This window comes from Callospermophilus lateralis, chromosome 5, assembly GCF_048772815.1.
Source record: "Callospermophilus lateralis isolate mCalLat2 chromosome 5, mCalLat2.hap1, whole genome shotgun sequence".
Taxonomy (NCBI): domain Eukaryota; kingdom Metazoa; phylum Chordata; class Mammalia; order Rodentia; family Sciuridae; genus Callospermophilus; species Callospermophilus lateralis.
Genome location: NC_135309.1, coordinates 148641621 through 148667959, shown reverse-complemented (window position 1 = coordinate 148667959; position 26339 = coordinate 148641621). Strand labels below are relative to the sequence as shown.

Here is a 26339-nt window from a genome sequence, read left to right as displayed (position 1 = left end):
AATATTTAGAGAACAGAGAAGCAAGTATATTGAGAGGCAATATGATAAACAGGTCAACTCCTCAAAGTAGACATTTTGCTGATCAGTTGGTATAGGGTAGAGATGAGGATGGAATAAGATAGGGATGTGGAAGAACCCAGTAAGACAATAAAGATAGAAACCTTGGCACTCTAAGTCGGTCCTTGATGCCTGGAGTGGCAAGCTTAGGGTGATGCCTGAGAGTAAATTGGCTCCCCCATCTCCCCTACACCCCCACCCACTCCCTAATTATCCTACATAGAGTTTTATTTCCTTGTGTTGTACAATAGAGCAGCTCAGGGTGGGGGAATAAAAGGCTAGCATTCATGTCCACAAAGAATGAACTATTCATTCAGATGCCCATCATTTGCTTAGAATTTCTCTTACGTGGGGGAGGGGAAGCCCTGAACATTTAATAAAACATCCTCAAGCTCTGAGGTGTTAGTGACAATTCTATAGCAGATGGAAGGCCTGTTATTTTATTTAAGAAAACTTTGAGGGATTTTACTTTTATTTAATTGCTTAGGCCTCCCTGTAATTTATGAAAGCCTTTAGTGAGGAATAGCCACCAAAATATTAAAAACCTCATATTCAAATAGTAACCCAATTTTACATTATCGTTTTCCTTAGAAACATAATGCAAGCAATTCTTTCCAACTTTGCCTTCGATTAACACCGTCTAAAGAAGTGTTGCATGTACAGAAAAATATGCCCCTTGCATTTTGTATTCTTTCCTCTAAATGAAGAGGGAAAATACTAACGGTGCTACATGGTGTCCTGAAAATCTTAGATTAGAAGACATTCTCTCTTTGCTGCATCTGACCGTTCTCAGAATGTGGGCATCCTGGGAAGTGTCAATATCACTCTGAAGGGACATACAGTTATGGTGAAAGGTCCCAGAGAAACCCTGCGAAAGGACTTTAATCAAAACAGTGTAGATCCCAGTTTCCTTGGGAAGAAAAAGAGACAGATGGTGGGGAAATAGAAACTGGCTACATTCTCAGCACTATCCATCATCACCTACCATGGTGAGCAGGGTGCTAGCTGGGCTTCCATTAGAAGACAAGGTCTGGGTGGGCTGGGGAATGGAGCTCAGTGGTAGAATGCTTGCCTAGCTGCCTGAGACCCTGGGTTTGAGACCCAGCATGACAAACACACACACAAAGAGGAGGTCCCTGTTTGCTTATTTCCCCGTCTATGTCAGCATTCGGGTCTCCTGTTAAAATCTGAAATTTCTTGATTGAAAAAAAACATCTATGGGGAGTACATGAGGCCAGGTGTAGCTTGTTCAGTATCTCAAGTCCAGAAAGATGAGTTAATCCTTGAAGAAAATAACACTGAACTTGCTTTGCATTCTGGTGCACTGGTTCATCAAGCCATGTAGGCTTTTTTTTTTTTTTTTTAAAGCACATGAGAAAATTTGGGGGGAGATACGTTGGTCTTTGAAAATGGAACAGATAAGTCGACTGATGAATAAGCTCTAAAAGTTATGCAGCTACAGAAACAAGATCCTAGTAAGACAAATTTCTGATTTTTTAATGATGTAATAAAAAATATCTATTGAAAAACATGTTTTTGTTGGCTCAGAACATAGGTTGCACATATTTGGTCATATAGTAACAAATTTACACTGAAAATATTTTTTTCTCTCATCGATTATAAGCCACATAACATACAGTGCCAAGGTAGAATCAAATGAGTTATCATCATATTATGTTATTATTGGTGTGAAACAATAATTGATTTGCCACATTGTTTACTTTATGAGTAAATATTTTATGAAAATTGGAACAATTGAGTACTTATTAACATGTAAATGTCTGTTCTCCCATGTATTTCAGGAATATGTCCTCATATTATTAAACTCATCTCATGTCATTTTAGTTGATTAAATCTCCAACCCTATTCCTCTAAATTAAATTTTGGACTTCTTATTATCACCAAGAAACTTTTTATTAAATCTTCAAAACTTTTCAGGCACTGTCATTAAGCATAGCTACCATTTGTATCAAACAAAACATTCAAAATTTTAAATTGAAACTTTCTAAACGTATCTACTTTTTTTCCGCCATTTTAGAAAGCAAAAGCTTTAAATGTATATACCTTAACATGCAGGTGATAAGAGACATAAATCGCTATCTTCTCTTTCCTAGGACAATTGTGTAAAAAAGCAACAGCTCCACAAACCAGCAAGTTGCAGTCATCCTGTAATAAATTAATTCATTCACAACTTATATAACATGCCTTCTGTAGGCCAGTCAATGTACTAGAAACCAGGTATCAAATATACTATTGTGCTCACTCTAGTGGGAAAAGGCAGACACAACTCTGATAATTAAAAGAGTGCAGAAAGCTGGTGGAAGGATGCCTGACCCAGGTTTATGGGACTGAGTTCAGAAGGAGGTGAAATCTACACATGGCTTTGAAACATGAGTAGGAGTTAAAACAGTGCAAGAGAAGAGGGGAAGGGGAATTCCATGAAGGCAGGCCATGTTCTTTGTTTTGGTAGATTGTTTTATTTTGTTTTGGGCTTTGGAGGAAGGTTGATGGAGGGGGGAAGAAACAGACAATTGTAAACTCCAACAAGGACTCATTCATGGCCTGAGATCAAGTGTCCTGTGTTGGGTAAAGTCTTCCTCTTCTGCCTCTGCACTACAGCATTTCCTTCCTCATATTTTTTGGCCCTTTATTGATACTTTGAGTTTCTCATCACAGTGTGACATGGTTACTTATACATTCTAGTCTCACTGGTGGTTATACTACAGGTTTGTTTGCAGTAAAAGAGGCCCAGGAAAGACTGAGTTTTAAAAGTTAAACTTCTCTTCCTTCTCGTGTTCTCTCCCTCAGAGCTATCCAGCAAAAAGACACAGAAGGATTACTCCCAGTGCCAGGGCCCAGTCTCCTTATATCTTCTGGCTCTGCCATTCCTAGGGTATTGCCCCGGTCATTGGTGGCCCAGAATGGCCCAGGCATCCACAGCAAGCCAACCAGCAGGGAGGGGCGGGGGGCAACATGATAACTCTACCGCAGAGCACCACCAAGAAGTTACATAAACCACTTCTGCTTAGAGCCCACGGACCAACACTTACTCACGTCGCCACATCTGATGGCTAGAGAAAATGCCTTAGATAGTTGTGTGCCTACTGAAGAGCAGAGGCTTCTTAGGATAGAACAAGTCTCAGCAACCTTCTTCTGCAAAGGGCTAGATAGTAAATAGTGCAGGCTGTGTACAGTCCTGTCAAGACATCATCTCCTCCTCCTCCTCTTCTTCCTTCTCCTTCCTCTTATTTATTTATAGTCCTTTGAAAATATAAAAAGCCATCTTTTTCTTAATAATAGGACAGATTTGGAAGGTGTGCTATAGTTCATGACCTCTATTATGCATGCAGGGAAAATCATGGTGGGAGGATAATGGACTTTTTCTCTGACCTAACTTCTACACGATCATAAACCACCACGAGGAAGACCCTGCCTTTACTAAACTTTCTAGTCTGAGTAAAGTTCTTGGGCCACACAGTAGGTGTTTCATGTTTATGAATGGATGGATAGGTGGATGGATGGGTGGGAAGAAGAAAGGCAGAGGAAGTTAATTTAACAACCACAATATCTTAAAATTCCATTTAGTCCCAGTGGGAATCTCTGAACACTCCATTTTCTGTAGAGTTAGGAGAAAAGTCAGAAAGGCAGCAGTAAGAAGTGAGTCCCTGGGCTCTCCAGGACATGCCCCATCCCCTCTCTCAGGTGATAGAGTCAAAAGCCCATGTCCCCTGCAGCCCGCAGACATAGTTAGTGTTCCACTTATTGGAGTGGACCTTCCTAGAGCAGAGCCCCTCTCCTTGACCACCACTGCAAATGACAGCCCTGGGTGTGCAGGGCAGTTATGGGACCCAGGGCCTTACAGGTTGCTCCCCTTGAATACCATGGTTGCAGGCAGGAGAGCCTTACTTTTTGCCCATTTAAATATCACATGCTTGTTGGGAATGTCAGCAGGAGCATGCAGGCTGAATAGACACTTTTCAGTTTCCTCTTTCTCCTCCTTGCTCAATATCCTGAGGCCATAATAGAACATTTCTCTGGTCTGTCAGCCTGGCAGGGAGGGGTGGGGTGGTTCACTCAACCATCCCTCTGGGAAAACCCCTGCCAGTCTTCAAAATTGCCAATGCTCTTGGATTCTGCATGGAGAGCAAATGCAGCAGGCAAAAGTGAGGGGAACCCAGGCCTTTGCCTCACGAAGACCCATTACATGAGGCCACCCTACCACCTTCTTCTGCAGGAATCAGGTAACAGCTGTGCCTAGGTTTCTTCTTTCAAAGAAATGTGCTAAGTTATACTGCAAGAAAAGATACCACCAGCCGGGTGCGGTGGCACATGCCTGTAATCCCAGCGGCTCTGGAGGCTGAGGCAGGAGGATTGCAAGTTCAAAGCCAGCCTGAGCAAAAGTGAGGTGCTAAGCAACTCAGTGAAACCCTGTATCTAAATAACATACAAAATAGGGCTAAGGATGTGGCTCAGTGTTCAAGTGCTCCTGAGAGCACCTTCAAAATTTGGCAGCACAGGTTCTTCTGACTGAATAACTAAAAAGAAAGGCATATTCTGTTGCAAAATAGCAGAAGAGATGGTCACCAGAAACTAAGACTCAGCCTCCTTGTAGCCAGAAGGGTGACAGGCACATAGCCCCGGGGCCAGGAGCCTGCCTGTCACTTGCTCCTTGGTAACTGGAGAGGGCTTCTCTTGCACTGCAACCTGCGGTGCCCTGGTGTTAAATGATATCTTGTAACAAAACCAGAGATGTGGCCTTATCCTGCAGAGCTGAGCACACATGATTTAATTCACCCTGGCTCCTAACAAATGTGTGCTCATCCTTTTGATGAGAAAAAAATACTTTCAGTTGTCCCCAAACCTTAAGATCTGGCAGGGGGTGGAGATTCATGTGAGTTTTCTATACAAACCAGGAAAAGAAGCTTCACTGCCTTGAACACTGCCTTCTTAGAGCTGAGCCTGGCAAACCAGATCAATGCTGACGAACAACTACAAGTCAGCCACAGAAGCCTTTCAGAGCCACCAATAACTCCACATTTTGTTTGGAGATTTTGGTTCTCTTGTATGTATTGCGGCTGATTCATGAGGTCTTTTCTTTTCTTTCTTTTTTTTTTTTTTTTTTAAACAAGATTAATAGGGAAGTAACTAAAAAAGAACGGGCCTCTGACTCTGCCTCCTATGTGCTGTGTGACTCTGAGAGAGGTTTATAACATCTCTGTGTCTGAGTTTACTCATTCTAAAAATGGGTATAAGAATAGTACTGACCTCATAGTTGTTGTGAGGATAAACTTTTGGACACTTAATATGTATCACTATGTAGCACTGATTAGTCATATTTGCTATTTGAAATATTTTTGTCATTAGATACAGACTATTTTTCTATAGAAAAATAGATGAGTATATCGCCCCAAAGACAAAGGCTTGGTGGTGTTTATGCTCAGAGACTGCCAGGGGAGGTTTTATCAATATCAAAACATGTGCATACAACAAGGTGAGACACAAATTCCAAATAGTCTGACACCCCAAGAAACTAATGACATATGATAGAGGAGAAGGACAGGGTATTTTTTCCTTTTTAAATGAAGTGGGATTTTTTTAATAGCTTAATTTAGTTTTTTTTCTTTCTTTCTTTCTTTCTTTCTTTTTTTTTTTTTTTTTTTTTCATTTGGTGCTGGGGATCAAACCCAGTGCCACATGCATGCTAGGCAAGCTGTCTACCACTGAGCCACAACCCCAGTCCAGGACATGTTCCCCCCCTCCAATAAAACCACATCTTCAAAAATATGTCATTAAAGGGCACTGTTTATAGCCATGGGAATTGTGGCGTTTTCCAAGGTCTCCCTGGAGAAGCTGTTCTGCTATGTCAGGAAGGAAAGGCTGGGAAGGATTCTACTTCCCTTGGGAAATCAACTCAAAGGTTCAAGCCCATGCTGGCTATTTGTCATTTCCATCCATTTATTTCATGACCACTGGGCTCCAACTCCCCCAGCTCCCACTGCGACATGCTGACCTGACCCTGGACTATCTGGAAAATGCCAGTCTTGAAATTGACGGCCGGCTTGCAGAGCAGTCACACTGACATCTAGTGGCCTGAAGACTAAGCACAGATGATGCTCAGAAATTTTACCAGATTTGAACATCCTATTTTCCGCCATTTGTATCACCTGACAACCAGAGGGAGGCAGGGGTGAGAAAGTGTGCATGTGAGATGTGGCAGGGCTGCCTCTGAGGGAAGGTAGAGTGAACTGAGGCTCCAACAGGCTCCAGCTGGGGGCGTGAGTGAATGGACACACTGCTTGACATCTTGGTTTCTTTATCTGTAAAACAGGTAACAGTAATTTGTTTGCTGATTTGTTAAGAGGGGATGGCACAGGTGATAGGACCTGGCCCGGAAGACAGTCCACAGTGTCCTTGGATCTTGACGTGACTATGTTTGAGATCAGGTCTTTGTGTAGCTGATAGGTATGTCACCAGTCTGCCAGCACAGGAAGTGGGGAGCCCACTGGATGAGCAAGTAGAAAACCCTGACCTTGTCCTAGCATGTGGCTTTGGACAGATCACTTACCCTGTTTCTTTCCTGTAAAATGAAGGGCTTAAATTCACTGATGATGAAGGTTTTTTTCTTTCTCAAACACTGTGACTCTAATGTAAGGTTTCCAGTTAAAAAGGGCCTGTCTGTGTGGCCCATTTTTATCCCCCTTCTTTTTACCACAGCCCAGGGCTAAGCCTGTCCCAGGCATCTATTATATAACAACCAGCTGATGGAAAGTGGAGGTTGGAATAGCCTCTGCATTGACTGCTAGGAATAGATGGAGTACATAGCTGGGCAGGGATGCAAATCCAATGGGAAGTCCTGGAAACCAAAGAATATTCCTCCATCAGAAGCTGGACTGGAATTTTGCTGATAAATTTGAAGAGTTCGGGACTTGTCCTATTTTTCACCTATGCAAACTAGCCTCTGTTCACAGGTAGGAAAACTGTTTAGGTCTATTCAGGATATGCCTTGTTAATCATGTCATTGAGGCTTAGGTCTCAGGTGTTGGTAGAACCTCACCTGATCTTCCTTCCAAGGATAGGTTAAAAGCCACTAGAGCTCACCTGCTGCCTATGACTAATCCCTTGCTTTATCTTTCTGATAACCCCAGCTGGGATGTCACCACGAAGAGGGGCAGCAAATGGTGGCCCAGCAAAGGTAATCATGAAATGAACCTTCTGCCCTTCTTCCTAAACTTCATCAGTGTAGGCATCTGGACATTCATAGAACTCCAGCACAAAGGCATTTGGGGATTCCATGAAGGGTGTGTTAGTTTCCTGTGACTACTGTCACAAAGTACCACAAACTGAGTGACTTCCAACGACAAAAGTGCATTCTCTTCTGAGTCTCAAGTTAAGCTGTCTGTAGGGCTCAGTCTGAAGGCCCCTAAAGGCTCCACAGGAGAATCCACTTCTCATTTCATCCAGCTTCCAGTAGTCCCAGGTGTTCCTTGGCTTCTGGCTTTATCACTCCAATCTTCATTTCTTTCTTCAAATATCCTCTCTTCTGAACTTTGGAGGGACACTTGTCATTGAATGTAGTGCCTTCTGGATTTAGTGCTATGAGGATGACATCATGGCATGTTCCTTAATTTTATCTGTAAAGATCCCTTATCTAAATAAGATCACTTTCACAGTTTCTGCGACATGGTTTATCTTTGGGGGGGGGGGGGAGGCTACCATGCAAACTACCACAGTGGATGTGGAAGACAGGGGCCAAATTTATAAAGACAAGCAACTAACAGCTGTACCTCAATCCTATCCACTCATGCGAGCTCAGGGCACACCAGAGGGGCCCCAGTTCTTGCCATGGAATTTCCACAATTTTGGCAGAAGCCCATCAGTAAAGGTGATCAGGAGAGAGCAGGAGGGATCCAGAATCCTAGTGGCTTTTAATCACTTTTGCATCTGAATATACCACAGGATGCTGGTGAAGCCTCAGAAAGAAACCCTCAGAGGAGCAGAGGAGTATAGATTAGAGCACATGGTGCATCCAGCCTGGAGAAGAGATCTCCCAGGTTGATGCTACTAAACACTGTGCTTCTTGTCTTGTAGAATGCTTTCACTGTCTTCATCTCAAAGAAGAAACCCAAATTCTTTATTTACCTTATTAATTAAAAATATAGCTTTAGGACTGAAGATGTAGCTCAGAGGTAGAGCACATATCTCGCATGAGTAAGGCCCTGGGTTTAATTCCCAGTGCATTCTCATGCATGCACACGTGCACATACACATATAAACATACTTTACAGTTGTACTTATGCATCTCAAATTTTTTAAAAAATTATTTTTATTCAAGTTAGGTATCTGAGATTGATCCATTGCCAAATTAATTAAGTGGTCTGTTTAATACTCCTCCAAACACTGGTTTTTAATATCTTTACTAAATTTTTGTATTGTGATGAATATACATAAAATAAGATTTGCCATTTTAGCCATTTTTAAGTGTACAATTCTGTGATGTTAAGGGCATTCACATTGTTGAGCAACCATCACATTATCCATCTTGGGAATTTATTCATCTTACCTGAAATGAAACTCTGTACCCTTTAAACACTAACTCCCTGTTCCCTCCTTCCCCTGGCAGCCACCATGATACTTCCTGTCTTTAGGAATTTGGCCACTGGAGGTAACATATAAGTGGAATTCACACAATATATGTCCTTTTAAACTGGCTTATTTTACTTAGTATAATGTGCTCAAAGTTCATGTTATAGTATATGCCAAAAAGACCTTCCTTTTTAAGCCTCTATAATATTCCAATATTCGAATATCCACACTTTGTTAATTCATTCATCCATCAACAACCGCTTGAGTTGTTTCTACCTTTTGGCTATTATGAAAAATCCTGCTCAAATACTTCTTGATTCCCTGTTTTCATTTCTTTTGGATATACAGCCATAAGTGGAATTTCTGGAACACATGGTAATTCTGTTTAATTTCTTGAGAAATCTCCGTACCTTTTTCCACAGCAACTGCACCATTGTATATTCTTCTCAGCAGTGCACAACGATTCAATTTCTCCGATTTCTCACCAACATCTGTTATTTTCTATTTTTTTTGATAATTGTCATCTTAATGGATGCAGTTTAAGTTTTTAATTGAATGAAAAATCTATTTAAAATTAATATGACTTATTGCAATAGTTTCATCCCTTCAAAAAAAAATCATTTAGTCATTAAATATCAAATAACAGGAAGAAGTTTGTTGTGATTTGTTTTTTATTTCTATTCTTTGAATCAACCATGTTTTAACAATTTTTCACATTATCCTGACAGGAGTTATGTAGAAATGTATTGCCATCAATCTGTTGGGGTTTTTTTTGTTTTGTTTTTGTTTTGTTTTTGCCATGGAAAATCTTAAATCTCTCTCTCCTGTCGTATCTGTTTTACACCCTTCTTCAACATCTTTAAGTAATAAGTTTGAAGCTGACGTCAAATGGACAATAAACACCATCCCATGCAGACAATGGATAAAGCAAGATATATCCCAGACCCCTGAACCCACAGTGGGATAACTCATTTTACTGACTCTAGTGGGCGGCTATTTGGAGTCAGTTTGTGCTAAAAGAGACCTAATTATAGTCATCTCCCTGAACATCCCATCCCTATGTGGAATGCACACAGAGACCCATCACTTAAAAGAGCAAGCAGAATAGTTTGTCTCAGTTGTTTTCCTCTTCTAGTTTGCCCATGAAATTGCAAGTCAGTCAGGATGTTTTGGTCTTGAGCCCTAAATCTTCTATGTCTCATTGCTCATCTCAGATTTGCCATGATCACAGCCACAAGGTTTTTTGGACAGGTTAATTACTAGGGCTGAGTGGAAAACCTTTTGAACCAGAATAAGAAACTAAAATATTCTGCATATCAGGTGAGAGTTTAAACTCAAATCATAACTACACAAAAGGGTAATGAAATTCATTTCTATGTCACATTAAAGTAGGCACAAAATTTAGAACCAGGACCCCGAGCTGGTTCTCATCTCTGCCACTTGCTAGCCCTTACATATCTCATTATGCCATTCCATGATAAGAATAAACCAGGCATTGAGAGGACCAGACCAATATGGTGTTTGCACTGTGAAATGTGATGATTAGTTCTAATGATGGAATTATTAATACGTGTAAAATACCAAACTCTAGAATCTTTTTGCTGATTGTGTAATGAGTGAAAATAAGGAGTATATGTAGAATTGGGGAAGAAAAAATATTAAGATGATCTGTATCCCCAGAATAAGTGATTTTACTAAAGCACAGAGTGTAGACTAGATGGTGGCAAAGTAAGACATATTAAATTTAGCCTATAAGCACGGAGTGTCCAGATCACTCAGAAGATGAATGGGTGGATCAGTGAGAGTCCGGAGCTACTGAAGTCATGAAGCATCCTGTAAAGATGAGGGATTCTTGCAACAGAAGGTGGCTTGATGCTAAGAGTAGGATGCACGCCATGAAAAGCTTGTGATGAAGAACATCCCAATTATAATGAGAAAAGGTGCAAAGTGAAGAGCCCCCTGGGGACAGAGGTAAGGAAAGTTGTTCAGAGTCTTGCTACTGTGCAAGAGGTGTGAAGTGGTTGCATCTCTTAATCCTGATTACTAAATCGTGCATGCATTTTCTTCAGAGTTCAAGAAGGGAATGAGTTGGTGGGGCAGGGTGGGGTGGGGTGTGGTCAGAAAGAAGAGGAAGGAGGCCTGCACTGATATCTTCTAAAGACTGAGATTCAAAATTGCATCCATTTCTGTTTGTGAAATCTTCCATATTCTCCATTTCACGTCTAGTTTTTATTTTGTTTGTTAAAAAGGCTATAATTAATATTTTGTTGTCATTTCTAATCAGATGGCAATTGGATATACACCTCCCATACTTGCAACAGAGGGTGGCTTGGTGCTAAGAGTAGGATGCATACCTACTCTTTATACTTCCTACTTTTATACTTATATAGTATAATTTAAACTTCCTACTTTTCATAAATTAAGAAAAATTACAAGTTTTAAACAGGTAACGGCTGGTTAAGTTTTTCAGAAAACACAATTAGACAAATTCATTAATGGCGTCTTCAAGCTTTTCCTTATTAGCTCCAGAAAACTCACCTACCTTTTGACCCTTTTTTAAAAACTGGAAGGTGGGCATGCATTTGACTTCACGCTCCTTAGCAACACTCTGACAGTCGTCCCTATCTATTTCGAGGAACAACACATTAGAATACTTTTCAGAGAGGGAATGAAAGAAAGGCTTGATGATTTTCAAGGCTGCTTTTCTCAAATCCAGCTCTGGATCCTTCACTGACGATCAGCTGCCACCTGTCTTGGTTTTCTTGTGGAAGCCTTCCTCTTCTAAGCAGTTCTCTTCACAAAGATCTTTTCACACGCTGAGAAGGAAGTCTCTAGAAAACCCCACAGATGGCCTCATCCCTCCACCCCCACCCAGTCCATGTAAACCATGAACTTTCAGTTTCTGACCTTTGTCGGTGAAGAAAAGCAACCAGGGCCCAGGAACGTGTATGTGTGTGTGTGTATGTGTGTGTGTGTGAGATATGGATGCTGATGAGAGAAAAGGAGTATAATATTTCTATTTTATTTTTCTGTTATCAGAAAGTATCTTTCTCAGTCATCAAAAAATTTTATTTTGAACTTATTTATTTAAACAGGATCTAGCTAAATTGCCCAGTCTGGCCTCAAATTCACTATTCTCCTGCCTCAGCCTCCTGTGTAGCTGAGATTATAGGTGTCCCCCATCCTACCCACAGCAAACACATATTTTTGGCAAAATAAAGTTTCTTTTGCTGGTTTATGCTATTTTTATATGAAAATAGAACAACTACAAGAAATGGTAGCTAAAATTAAGACCTCTGAATTAAGATAGAAATTCAGGAAAAATTAAGAATTTATACTGTTTTATAGAGTGTACATTAAACATTAAAGTAAGAACCAAATTAGCCACTAACAGATATCTGTGAAAGTACTTTTTCATCATCCACAAATTCATTATTCAAATGTTATTCTTCAGAGACCATCTTCTAATTTGGTATATTCAGCTAATGCAAGCAAAGGAACTTAAGAAATCCTAAGCAAATATAAGCTAAATTTGCTGTTAAAAAAAAAAAAAAAAAAAAAACACTTAAGATGGAATAACTAACATAAATAGTTTTAGAACTTTCTGTCACCCCAAACTAGTTAATCCTACACTATATTCTCCACATCCTAACACCATTCAATTTACATCAAAAAATAAATTAAAAACTAATAGAATGACCGACTTTAGAAAAATACAAAAAAATCATTTAATTTCCTCATCTGTTTATGTTTAAGCCATTGAAGGTCAAGCCAAAGTCATGCCAAAATTGTATTTGCACAGGAACTATTTAGTAGGATAGCAAGGAAGAGAAGGTCTGGAGTTTTTAATTTGTAGAAGGATTTTCAAACTCCTGCTCTCTAAAGACAGACTATACACAAAAATCCATATACTTTGAGAATAAAAGGCAACACTATTTGAGAGGTGGCCTGTAGCCATCGAAGCTTTACAACTTGCTACATTTTCTTGTTTCCTCTACTTCAATTCACTCCAGAAGAGAGAACACAACTGAACAAGGAAATTGGCCAGCACAGCAGGTGCCTGGGATAGCATCCATCATTGCTATAAAGTCCAGGGATATGTACACAGGGATTTTGTGAAGGCACCTAGGTTGTTGGCCTAATGAGAAAGGGCCAAGCTCACATAGCACCCAAAGAGACCCCATACACACCGGGTATGTTCTTCTGACCATATTACACCTCGCATTGCAAGCCATTGGGACAGAACATTGCTGGCTATTGCCGTTGCTGAGTTGCATCTTGACCTTCAAAAGTCTCAGAGAGCTGTCACAATCAGGGCTGTCACTGCTGCTTCCGCCACCAGCTCCTCCTACCCATGCCCGGCATCTGCAGCAGCCTGCTCCTGCCCCAAGAACTCAATTTGTGGTGAGAGACAAGTTCCCACATCCTGTTGAAAGAGGCCTGGTGCTGCCTCCAGTTTCAGAGGCTCAGCCTACTGGACCCAATCAGAGCCCATTCACAAGTAAACGGAGGTCCTATCAGAGATTGGTAAGAGTGGGGTCATGAGTAAGGAGTCAACACAGAAGCTGAGGAATCATTCTCAACTACAAGCTATGTGATCCATCCTAGTCCATCAGCCAGTAGGTTTAATGCTTTTGATGGGGAGCAATGTGCCAGGCCTTAAGGGAGTGGTTGTGGGACAGTGTGGTTGTTGAAGAGGGGAAAATAAAACCAGATTCCTGATTGTACATCTCCCTAGGGAAAGTGTCCACTTGAAGTATGTCAAATATAATTTAGTAACATAAATATTTAGACAGTGTTAATAGGAATGAAAAAAGTTCACTTTTTTTTTTTTTTTTTACTATCTTTAATTAGAGCTTGCCCATTATCATATCTGTGAAGGGTTTTGTCTCTGGTACTACATTTTCAGTTAGCTTCCATTAACCCTAACTTTACACGTGGAAGCAATGAGAATCATTTTGTTGTATAATTTCTGACAATAATAAATTTTAACATTTATCTTAAGATTTTAAAAATTCCCTTTTTAAATTTGCCAGATATAATACATCAAGTCCCTTTAAGGAGAAGAGACAAATTCTCACTGTGTGTGTTTTTGCACATGCACCCATGAGTGTGTGTTGAGAAGAGGTGTAGGACGTACTGGCAGGGAACGAAACTTATTTTCTTTCATCTAGGCTTATGAAAGAGTAAGGCTGAATACGATTGTTGTATGAAAGATTGAGCTTCTTGGGTCTATTATATATTTTCACCAGCTTGCTTCCTGCTTCAAAGACAGAAGTTTCTCCAGCTTAAGGAAAAATGTTGTATCTTCTCAGTCTTTTTTTATGCCTACAGGCCAGGCCTTGGCAAATGAGTCCTAGGACTAAGCAACATAATCATCACCCCCATGGAAACTGGAGCAATGCCACCTTAACCTGCTTCCTTCTCTCTTCCCTCCACTCTGGCTATAGTCCCTGAAGGCTTGGATAGGACTAGGACTGGCTTCCTAGAACTTTTTTTTAAAAAAATTCATGAGCCCCCTCACAACCTCATATTGCCCTGTGATGCCCCCGTGCCTAGGACCCTGATGTGGGTAACAGTGACAGTGTCAGGAGTGAATTATGTTCAATAAGAATAACCAGCAACTCAGACCAAATAAGTCCTGGGTAAAAACATTATTTCAACATGATTATTTCAACATGATAATAACAAAGAAAACCCACACATGGTAAAAATTTATCAGTGATTTTTCTGAAGAACTAATTTGGGTTAACTGTTATTATTCATGAATAGCCTCTCTCATGATAAAATCATTATGTGCAATCAAGTGAAGGCACTTTATTATCTTCTTCTATGGGCTCTAACCTAGGAAGAGTAACCACATCCATAGGAGCCATTCATTTTCTTCTTCCTTTGATTGCAAAAGTGGCACAAACCCATCTAAGGAGGTAAAAATCTGGCTTCCAAATTATTTTAGATTCATTAATTACCCACAGTTTGTGAGTCTTTCACATCTCTTGTGCTCTAAAACGCCTAGTAAAGATGAGACTTGGAAAGTCAAGTAACCTTAAAACCATCTCTAGTTGCAACCTTTTGATACTGTTTAGTTTCTATACAATTATCTGTAGGGGTTAGAGGTAGTATATCATAAAAAATTAAAAACATTCTTTCTGGTAAGGTATTTTCAAGAATTCAAAAGCAACAGAACTCTCTCAGGGTTTCTCAGCCTTGGCACTGTCAACATTTTGGACTGTGATATCTTGTGGCGGACAGTCCTGTGCACCTTTCCTGTGAAAGGGAAAACCAAGCAGCATCCCTGGCCTCTACTGGTGAGATGCCAATGGCAATCCCCACCCCCGACACTCAGGCATTTCAATCAAAAATGCCTCCAGACATTGGCAAGCATATCCTGGGGAAAAAATTGTCCCCCACTTGAGAAACATTTTATTAGCTTAATATACAAGTCCTTTAAAAGCCAAATACATTAAAAAAAAAAATTTAAGAAACTCATTCCTAATAAGAGTGATGACATGTTTTTGGGTTTCTATATGAAACTAAACCTATGAACTGGCTACAAAAAGAAATGTTTTTTGGATGTGTTCCATTTCTTGGACTCTGTCTTCCATGCAGTCTCAACCTTTGCTTAACTTGGTTGACTGCCTCCATGTAGAGTGCTAAAGGCAACAAGATTTTTCTGGAATTATGGACTGTGAACTGGAAATGCAAAAGATACAAGGAAAACATTGTTTTTCTAATAGCCTTCTTCCTGGGGCTGTAGCAAATGTATAAGTTTATACCAGTAAGAATACATAATTCTGTTAAAAAGGAAAATTCATGTGAGCTAAAGAAAATTGATTTTCTGAACAAATTTTCTACAATTATATCTTATAATTAGTTTTATTAATTTTATATAAATATAGAGAAATATATGTGAGTAGTTTGGGCTAAGCATCATAGAGAGATTCAACAAGAAGAAGCAATGATGAATTGTTTCAAGTGACTTTGGAAAAATTACAAGGTATTTGAGATGAAATGTTTTTTTTTTAATCTAAAATATTGTCAATACTGAGTCCTCTGAATTACAAACTATCTCTTCCTATGAATAAGTAGAAGCCAAATATTTAAATCATTAAGAGTTTAAAAGGTCCTACAAATAATATACACCAGTATGGGCAAGTTGGCAAGGGAAAAAGTGGAGTTAATATCGAAAATATTTAACAGCTTGAATTTCACAGATACCAAACAATCGGAATGGTTGCTGATCCTACATCTAGCTATACTAGTGTATGTCAACTGAATACTAACCCTGGAAGAAAGGAAAATGCAGAGCAGGGGTTGCCATCTGTGTACAACGCAGGAGCAGGAAAGGTGTATGTGTGTAAGGAAGTACGTATTTAAATATATAAACATATCTGCATCATCATCATTTATCAACATGTATAAGAAATTTTGACAGTGGTTGTCTTTAGAGAGAAGAACTGAGGAAGATCACCATATAGTTTACTGTTTAAAGCTGGTCAATTTTGAGAGAAAAGGAGACCATTACTATCACTCCAGAACAGTAGGTGTAAACTTGTACAATCGTGGGATGTCTGGGCATAAATCACCCCATTACTGATAGCCAGCTTTGGGGGTTGGAGATGATGTACCTTTTTTTTTCTTTTTCTTTAAATAAAAAGACTCCTAGGAAATGAATGAATATTCAATCTGCAATAAAATTGGAATGGGAGAATGTCACTTTTTTGTCATTTTTGCCTTTCCATCATTATCTAAGGTAAAAACATAAATTTGGCTATTCTTGTTATTCTTGTTAAGGGTAAATATGGTTATTGAAAATCTTGTCTAATAAACTTATTAGCAGAGATAATGATCAAACAACCTCTGAAACTAAGAAGTCAATATTTGTAATTAAATAGAGTTCGAGCTGTTGATTTGCTAGAAATCTTAGTAAGCTTGGGTGGTCTTTACTGTTGCTTCAAGGGGTCCCGTGTAGGAACTTGTTGCTCATTGTTTCTTCATCTTTCAAAGTCCAGTTCTAGAGTATGGGTAAACTAAACTCAAATATCATTACTCTTAATATGCTATTCAGGAGTATATTTTTTCCAGTTACATTGGTTTAAAAGTAGTACATAACATTAATGTTAGTAAATTCAGAATCTGATCAATTGGGTGAAAATTATGTCATGTAACTAGTGAATTAGAAACAGTTGCAGAGGACTTCGGACCTTAGCACAATAAGCATAAAGAAATATCAAATATAGGGGCTGAGGTGCAACTTAGCAGTAGAGTGTTTTGCATTCAGAAGGTCCTAGGTTCAATCCTCTGCATACACACACACACACACACACACACACACACACACACAGTACCAAGTTAAAAAAAAAATGTGCTTCCTACCTGGAAAGAAGTATGCCCTCGAAAGAAACTTTCCTTGATTACATAGCTTTACTCTCTATTTTAAAATTTATATTCTAAATCTATCACTTATACTAGATTCATTCTACGTTTGTAACAAGAGGCTGCAGCAGGCTAGTTTAAGAGCATAGTTAAGTCCCCAACACCCAAATCCTCCCTCGTTATGCTATCTTCCTGCTGTTGAATCTTTTGACATATATTGCATGTAATTCTTGACCTAAGAAATTTATAGGCATTAGCTCGTTTAATCCTTAAGAAAATGATCAAAATAAAATCCTGAGAGAAACAGGGTAATCGTCCTCATTTAAGAGAGGAAGGAAACAGCCTCAGAGAGGGGGAGTAACTTGCTAGATCACATGGCTTCTCAATGGCAAGGTCAAGGTTTGAACCCAAGTTGATACTTGCACAGCTGTACTTTTAACAGGGACACTGCACAGTGTCCCGGCTCAGGGTTGGCAGCCAAGAGACTTAAGTTCCAGTTCCAAATCTGTGACTTCCATATTTTCTAAATTAAAAATAGGACATGGAAATTGGCAATGGGTTAGGGTATTTCTTGGGTTTTCCCCAAGAAATCCAAGATGTGAAGTTGCCACAAGAAAGGAGGATCCTACTTCTTCACCAATGTAGCAAGAGAGGGATAATTAAGGCTTCATTTGTTTTATAAAAGTAGAAAAACCCTCCCATGTGCCAATGCTGTTCAAAGTACTTAACGCATATGAAACTGTAATTTTTCTAAGTCCTATGAATAGCATTTTCATTCTCATTATGGTGGTAAGCAAACTAATTTATGTTCCTTGTTCAAGGTTAAGCAGCCAGCGAGATGCCAACACAGGCCAGCTGGTTCCTGAGTTGATGCTCTTAAGGAGCCTGCTGCAGCCACTTTTTACAAATGTATAATGAATCTGGTATAAATGACAGATTTGGAATATAAATTTTAAAATAGAGAATAAAGTTATGTAATCAAAGAAATCTTCCTCAGAGACAGACTTCTTTCCAGGTGGGAAGCAATTTTTTTTTAAAATTTGGTATTCTGTGTGTGTGTGTGTGTGTGTGTGTGTGTGTGTGTATGCAGAGGATTGAATCTAGGACCTTCTGAATGCAAAACACACACTCTACCACTTAGTTGCACCCCAGCCCCTATATGTGATATTTCTTTATGCTTCTTGTGCTAAGGTTCAAAGTCCTCTGCAGTTGTGACATCTCTGGAAGTTCAAGGAAACACCCATTCTTTATTTCCCCAACACCCAAATCCTCCCTAGTTGTGCTATCTTCCTTCCATTGAGCTTTGGGGATTGCTTGAGGAGCTGAGGAAAGCATGGGTCTAGAAAAGTTGTAAAGGGAGGTAAGTTAGAAGACAAAAAGATCTTAGCAACTCAGATATGGGGTAATAAATTGAAGGTACAAAATTCAAACTGGAAGTTGCTACTCTTATAAGTCTTCTTCACCTAAGTCCTTCACTTCCACCCCTCAAACATACATGCACTGCCATCTGGTAAGGAAACAAACTGCTGCAGTGATTTCTTGCCCAATCACAAGTATTCATCTGATGCCAATCTCCATTCCCCAAACATCAATTAGAATCCTGAGTGGGCCAAGCCCTAGGTATTGTGGGGAAAAGAAATGAATGAGATAATTTCTGGGCTTAGGAGCTCTAGACAGTCCTGAGTTTGCCTGCCTATAATTCCTTAAATGTGTTACTTTGCAGTTCTAATAATGACAGTTCCATTTTTTGAGCCCATACTGGGGGTCAGAGAGGCAGTTTATAAATTCCATCTCTAAAGTACATGACAATTCTGGCAGCTATGTGATATTATCCCCCATTTTATAGATGATGCAACTGAGATCCCACGAATAAACTAAGATCAAATGAAGTTCCCATTCTCTTTCCATGGCATCCTCCTGCAGTTTCAGTCTCAACTTTCTTTCCTGTGAAATGGAGTGGAATGATGCCATCCTGTTAAAACTGCTGTAAGAATAAGGAGAATATAGAATCAGGTTAAGCCCTTTCATGCTACATGGTGATTCTTACTATTGGAGGAAACAGACATAGAGTTGTGTACAGAATCTAAGTGCATTATGAATTACAAGGACGGAGCAGACGTTCTCACCTGAGCAGAGTCTGATTTTGTGGTATTTGCATGGAGCCTTGAAAGATGAAACGTGTTTGGTGTGTGGCAACAGGTGGTGAAGGGGGTGGGGTGATAAGTAGAAAAACATTTTCTGGGTGAAATTTAAAGCATAAAAAAAGAGATTGTCATGGCCAAAGTGGATCTTTGTGATTTTTTTTTTTAGAAGCTTCAAATTTTCAAACATTTCTAAAGTAGCTAGAAAATCTGAACTGTTACCTGTTAAGAGAAGGAAAAATCAAAATCATACCATTGACTCTCCCAGATTACATGGGATTATATTCACAGAGCAAGGTGGATATTTTCTATCTTTGCTAAGTAATACCTAGACCAGAAGGGCAGAGATTATGTAGCAGGACTTCAGAGAAGGAGTGATAAATGTCAGTGTAGAAGAGATAAATGTCAGTGTAGAAGAGATACAAATGGAGAAAAAAAGATCTGGAAATGAGGCTTCTGAGTCAGTGCAAACTGTGTCCTTGTTCCTGTACCTGTGTGCCTCCAGACCAAGTCCCCTAGAGAGAGCTAGTTCTAAAAGTAAGCACATTCTGCTGCTAGTCTGGATATAGCTGAAATATCAGCACTTAAGATTTATTAATACTTAGCAAATCCTGTTCTATTACTTATAAAAGGAGTGTTCTGCCACATCTCCCTAACAGCAAAAGACCTTAAATGTGGATAGGAACAAGAAAACTGTTATAAACCACAGAGATGCTAAACCTGGCCATGCTGTTTAAAGCGTGTAACCTGAATTTACAACTCAGAGTCTTTGGTAGAAACTTAAAAGCTTACTTTCATTTTTTAAAAGTAGTTTCCACCTAAGAGTCTCAACTATAAAATATGGAAGAATTTGTCAGCATATATTTGAAATTAAAAAAAAAAAACAGTAGATAAGTATCAAGTCAGCATAAATCAAACAAAATGGTTAGAAAAAATGGTGAGAGAAAAAAGATAAGTTGTTACTTAAGTAAACGTGAGCAAGTCACTCTGAGAAGACCAAAAAAAAGTACATGCACAACAATAGTCCTCCCCTTTCAAGAAACTCTCACAACTTATTTTGCCATAGAGGAACTTAAATGTTACAATATCTTGCTAACCAATCAGCAATGCTGCTGGCCTCAAACCAGGAAGCCCTTTAATGTATAGTATTTTAAACTGTGCAAGTGAGACTTCTGGCTATCAGCTAGTTTTTGTTCCCTATGCTTGTAGGATGGAAAAGCAGATGTGAAGTCCCTCATGGCGAAGTTTAACACAGGGAGCAACCCGACAGAGGAGGTCTCCGTCAACAGCAGGCCCTTCAAAGTCACAGGGCAAAACTCCCCTTCAGGAATACAAGCAAGAAAGAACTTGTTCAACAACCAAGAAAATGCCAGCCCTCTCACAGGACCCGGCAACGTGCCTAAGTTTGGGACTCCCAAGCCACCACTGGCTGTGAAACCCACTTTTGAGGAAAAGCCTGACAAGGAACCCAAACCCCCATTTTTAAAGCCTACTGGGGTGGGCCAAAGATTTGGAACACCGGCAAACTCAGCCACCAGAGACCTTGAAGCAAAAGTGGGATTTCTGAAGCCCGTAGGCCCCAAGCCCATCAATGTGCCCAAAGAAGATTCGAAACCTGTGTTTCCTCGGTCTCCTGGAAACAAGCCTTCCCTTCATGGTGGGAACCAAGACCTAGACTTGAAGACACCAGGCCCCAAGCCGGGACCCGCTCCTCCAGCTCAGGACAATGAACAGAGGCAAGTGTTCCCAAAGCTGGCGGGGACTAAAGGCAAGTTCGCGTCAGTCTCACAAGATCATGACCCCAAGGCCCTGTTCCCCAAGCCTGCCTTTGGCCAGAAGCCATCCCTGAGTGCGGAGGACTCCCATGAGGATGAGAGCCCCACAAGAAACCTGTCTGCCCAGAAAGGACCCTCACCATCCCCAGGAGCCAAGTCCAAGAGTGGCCCTTTAAAACCCCCAAGGGAAGACCCTGAAAATAAAGGCCATGGGGGTGACACTTCAAGTTCCCCGTTTCCTGGAGTGGTCCTGAAACCCACTGCCAGTAGAGGAAGCCCAGGGCTCTCCAAAAATGGTGAAGAGAAAAAGGAAGAGAGGAAGATAGATGCTACTAAGAACATCTTCCTGAGCAAAGTGAGCCAGGAGGAGTCAGGGGCGTCTCCTGCCAAGTTCCCTAAGGCACCTTCCAAGGTGACAGTGGGGGGGCCATGGGGCCAAAGTCAAGAGAAGGAAAAGGAAGAGAAAAACTCAACAACTCCAAAGCAGAAGCCATTGCCTCCCTTGTCAGTTTTGGGTCCACCTCCACAAAAACCCAGCAGACCACCAAATGTGGACCTGACAAGATTCCAAAAAACTGCTTCTGCAAACAGTGAGTTATTTTCTTGTTTGCTAATCCGTATGGTTTGTTCACAGCAAAGGGTATTTTTCAGTTCCCAGGGAAACATTTCTAACAAGAAATGATTTCATAACTGGTACTTGTGTATATGGGATGAATTTTCTTTTCCATTCTTTCTTTTCTGTTTTTGTGAAAGTTCTGAGAAAGTTGAAGTCTGAGTTCTATGTAAGCATTCTATGAAAAAATACCTTGGTGGGCTGGGTTTTGGGGGGAGAATATGGGAGGAGGAAGGAAGTAGGTCCATATGATTGGTAAGTGAATTTGCTTAATGATAATTATTGCATTTACTTCCTTATTTGGGTTTCATTTCAGTAAAGAGACTGAGGTATGTTACCTTTACGACCGCAAAGGAGCTAGACAGAAAATGAGCAAACTTCTAAGTCAGAAGTTCTCAAAGGGGACAATTTTGACAATCAGTGGACATTTGGCAATATCTGGTGGCAAGTTTTACTGTAACAACTGGAGGGTGCTACTGGTTTCTAGATGGTAGAGGACAGGGGTGTTGCTAAGCATCCTGCTGTGCACAGGACAGCCCTTGATACAAAGAATTATCCAGACCAAAGTGTGAATAGTGCAGAGATTGAGAAACCCTTATCCAAATAATTTCCAAATATCAACACCATTCTTCAGGTTTAAATAAGAGAGGAATAGGACTCTTAGGAACTGGCCCTGTGTGTTTCCTATTTTAGCTGTTGTTTTTTTTTTTTTTTTCAATATAAAGCTTTCTGAAACTTTCTGATTCATAAAGTAGTACAAAGCTAGAAAATTATACTACATTATTCTCCTTCTGGGTGAGTAGTTTAGTTTTCTTCCAGAGATATCACTGCAGTATAATGGCATGTGGCATAATTTGATACTGAACGACTTGGCAAAGATTTGCAACCCTTCATCATAATGAGGAAAGCTTGTGCCTGGGATGATTCATGTTTTTGGTGAATGATATACAGCTGTTGTTTATTGTAAGGGGGTTGGTAAAAGGATGCTTACAGAGACCATACCACTATTGGTCATATTTTTCTCCTAACAAAACTATGGTCTAATTAAAGCAGTTCTAGTCCTAACAGTTGTTTTTCTTTTTATTTTTTGGGGGGGATGGGCAAGTTACTGGATATTGAACTCAGGGGCACTCAGCCACATCCCCAGCCCTATTTTGTATGTTATTTAGAGACAGGGTCTCACTGAGTTGCTTAGCACCTCACTGTTGCTGAGGCTGGCTTTGAACTCACCATCCTTCTGTCTTGGCCTCCCATGTGGCTGGGATTATAGGTGTTCACCACCATGCCCAGCTCTAACAGTTGGTTTTCATTGTTGCACTCTGGAACCTTTGTGTATCACCTACCTGAGATCAGCATATTCCTTGTTGGTAAACAGATAAATGATCAAATTCTCCATTAAGAAACCAAGTTTGGAAGGCCAGGCATGTTGGCACATGCCTATAATCCCAGCAACTCAGGAGGCTGAGGCAGGAGGATCACAAGTTCAAAGCCTGCCTCACAGATTAGTGAGGCACTTAACAACTCAGCAAGACCCTGTCTCTAAATAAATACAAAAAGGGGTTGGGGATGTTGCTCAGTGGTTAAGCACCCCTGGAGTCAAGTCCCCAGAATAAGAGAGAGAGAGAGAGAGAGAGAGAGAGAGAGAGAGAGAAGAAAACCAAGTTTGGAATGACCCTGTGATTATCCATCCATCTTCTAGAAAGAGTCAACCCTGTTACACATGGTGTCTCCTCATTTGTCACCTTGTTCTGATGCTGATTTGTAACTCAGAGCTGTTATTGTTGTGAGAACCTCTAAATGATTCTTATTTCCCTACCTTATTTCTTCTATGCCTCAAATAAAAACTATCGTAACATTCATTTATGCTTCTGAGTTTATGCCAGGGAAATAGTTCTTATATTAAGCAGATATTTGGGGGCATTTTCTTGCATGCCCCCCCATCTGTGTTCCCACTTCTCTTCTGGTGGTAACACCTGGTGCTAACATGTGGCTCAGTATCGTGCTTTTGGATAAGTTTCTTAAAATGCTAGGGAGGACCTCTTTCTGACCCCCACCAACCTAGCAAGCTCAGCACTGAGTGGTTCTCAGTGTAACAGAAGGACAAGGGACCCAGGCAGAACTGCCAAATAGACAGCGTTACCCTTGTCCTCTTCCTCCTCCCCTTCCCGGTCCTCTTTCTATCCTGGCCTCCCTCACTGTTGTCCAGATGCCCAAGAAGTAATCTTTACTTTAGATACTGTCATCGATGAAACCTTCCCTCAAGATACATTGTGCTCCAAAAGGTAGCCTGTTCGCTCTTCTATCTCTCCCACAAATCAAAACTCAATCTCTCTCAGTGTCAACTGACCTCAACTTGGTGTCAGGATAAAGCAATCTGATTCATAACTTCAAATTCTGAATAATGTCCTTTTAAGGCATTTACATTTTTTTTTCTTAAAGTATCTAACTTGTTTTACATTTTGAAACAGAAACTACATTCTGGCTCAAAAACGCATGAAAGAAAAGTCACCTTGAGCCCTGGTCTGCCGTTTGTTGGGTATTCCCACCCCTTGTCCTGTAGAAAATACTGTTCTTAATTTGTACATGTTCATCCAAAGTTTCTTTATATCTTTTCACATCTTGAAAAGGAGTAAAAAATTATTCTTTAGAGATGCATAATATTCCGGTAAATGGATGACTGGCTTAATTGATTTAACAATTTGCATAGTTTCTGTACATTTCCTGTTGAAAACAATGCTGCAGGAAAATAAGCTGGTGCACATGTAATAAAATATGCATTTATTTTATGAACACAGAAAATTTGTTAATCATCAGGTCTATGGATTCCTGATCCTGCTGCTGCTGCTTTTCCTAAACCATACTATAAATATGAGATAATTTAGTATTATATCTAGGAAGGTATAAAATATACCATAATTAGAAAGTACATGTTCATGTTATATAATATCCAGGTAGCAAGATAAACAGTTGGAGAAGAATTAAAATTTTTTGAAGCAAAACAAAGAATTCTGAGAGTCTATTCTTTATCATCCTAGAGTACCTGAGTGGCAAATTAGTAAGTATATATGTATACAATATGTGGTATATTTTATGTATAAATCTTTAGGTAGGGAAGATAGTTTAAAAGTTCAACAAGTGTAAGTATCTCTTGCATTTCACAAGTTGGGGTTGAGGACAGTAGATGTGACTTACCCAAAATCATACATCCAAGATTAAAATTCAGGTCCTCAGATTCCAAGTTCATATTTTATCACATACCTTCCTGCCTCTATATACTGTGCATGACTACATGTTTATTATTGTGTGTATGCATATTATTTATATTAAATATTTACATATGTAATTACAAATACATACATAATTTTAAATCAAAGGACTCTTAAAGTTATCTGTTTTAATGCTTATAATATCCCATGAAATAGATAGAGCAATTTTTTGTTTTTATTTTTGCAGTGCTGGGAATTGAACCCAGTTACTTATCTATGCTAGGCTAGTGCTCAACCACTGAGCTACATACTCAGATGTTAGAGCAGCTTTATTTAATTCATGTTAAGCCAAGATATAGTGTCTGGATTATCAATTTTTAATAATATTAATAGGTTGGGGACTAATAATAGAGTTAATAAATATTAAATAAGATTGTGTTTAAAGTGCTTAACAGTATCTGGCATATAGTAATAGCAAAATGAGTAGGCACTGTCAATACTTTCATTATTTTCAGTTGCATTGATATTTGATTGCAAGGTCTATCACATATTGATAATTTTATATTATAAAGACTATTCTAGATATTATAAACTGCATTTTATATGCTTTTGTTTATGATATGTAAATTTGTTAGTGATTTATATAAAATGTTGATGAAGATTAAGTAATCATTGCTGAAAGAAAGGTTTGCCACCAGAATTCCCTAGAATGTTTTCACTCAGAAGCCCTCTTCCCAGACTAGAGGTGGTATAGAGCAACAGATGCAATTCAGATAAATGGCTCCAGATAACAGTCACCCCAAGATTTGCTGCCTCTTGCAAACTGAGTCCAAGGGAAGGCGTCTACTCCAGCCAGAAGGGGAGAAAAACAGCAAACCCAGCACTGATAGTTGTTACCCTGAAATTGGTACCACTGTTTTCTTCCCCATTACCTATCTATCAGCTTGGAAGAAAAAGAAATTTGTCCCAGTTGCTGTGAATCATTATCAGCCCCAGCTGCTTAAATTGGCAGCTTCTGGGGAAGATGTTTCTGGGCATGCTGCCAGAGACCCTAAAGTTTTCTGACATTGGAGTTTTTTCTTCAACTCTAACAAATGTGTGCCCTAAATACACCTTGCTAGACATGAATTTTCATATCACAGGGTTTCAGGATAAATTATTCTCTGCCTGGTATAATTAGAAAATTTGTCCATTTGCTTATGAAAAAATGGAAAAGAAAGGAGATGATATGCTTTATAAAAAAATGAGATTCTATTGCCAAATGTCTGTCCATTATTTTTTTTTAATCCACAAGATTTAATAAATACCTATTGGAGCAAAAATATAGAGATTTACTCCAAGATTTTTGTTGTGTTTAGAGGTAATTATGAGTGTATTTAAATTAACTAAAGCTTCGTCTAATTATAATTATACAATATAGACTTTGAAAACTTTATTTTCATATCTTTCTGCCTCATTTCTTCTTTTTCAGGTTAATATCCGGTTTCTTTAACCTTTTCCCAGATGTACTTTCATCTTTCACCATCTGTCCAATATATTAGCTATTAAAATAATAATCATTTATTGAAGGCTACTCATACATCAGATA

At 39.5% G+C, this 26339-nt stretch overlaps 1 protein-coding gene across 2 annotated transcripts in view; it reads left to right on the top strand.

Annotated features, from left to right (window-relative positions):
• Window positions 1–4220: 4220 nt before the first annotated feature.
• The window catches only part of Fyb1 (FYN binding protein 1), a 111264-nt gene continuing 89145 nt past the window's right edge, over window positions 4221–26339 (top strand). For both annotated transcript variants that reach the window (XM_076856203.2, XM_076856201.2), the window contains exons 1-2: window positions 4221–4298; window positions 20367–21522. In XM_076856203.2, the coding sequence (XP_076712318.2) occupies window positions 20394–21522 (1129 nt within the window). In that variant the 5' untranslated portion in view covers window positions 4221–4298; window positions 20367–20393. The remainder of the gene's footprint in view (window positions 4299–20366; window positions 21523–26339) is intronic.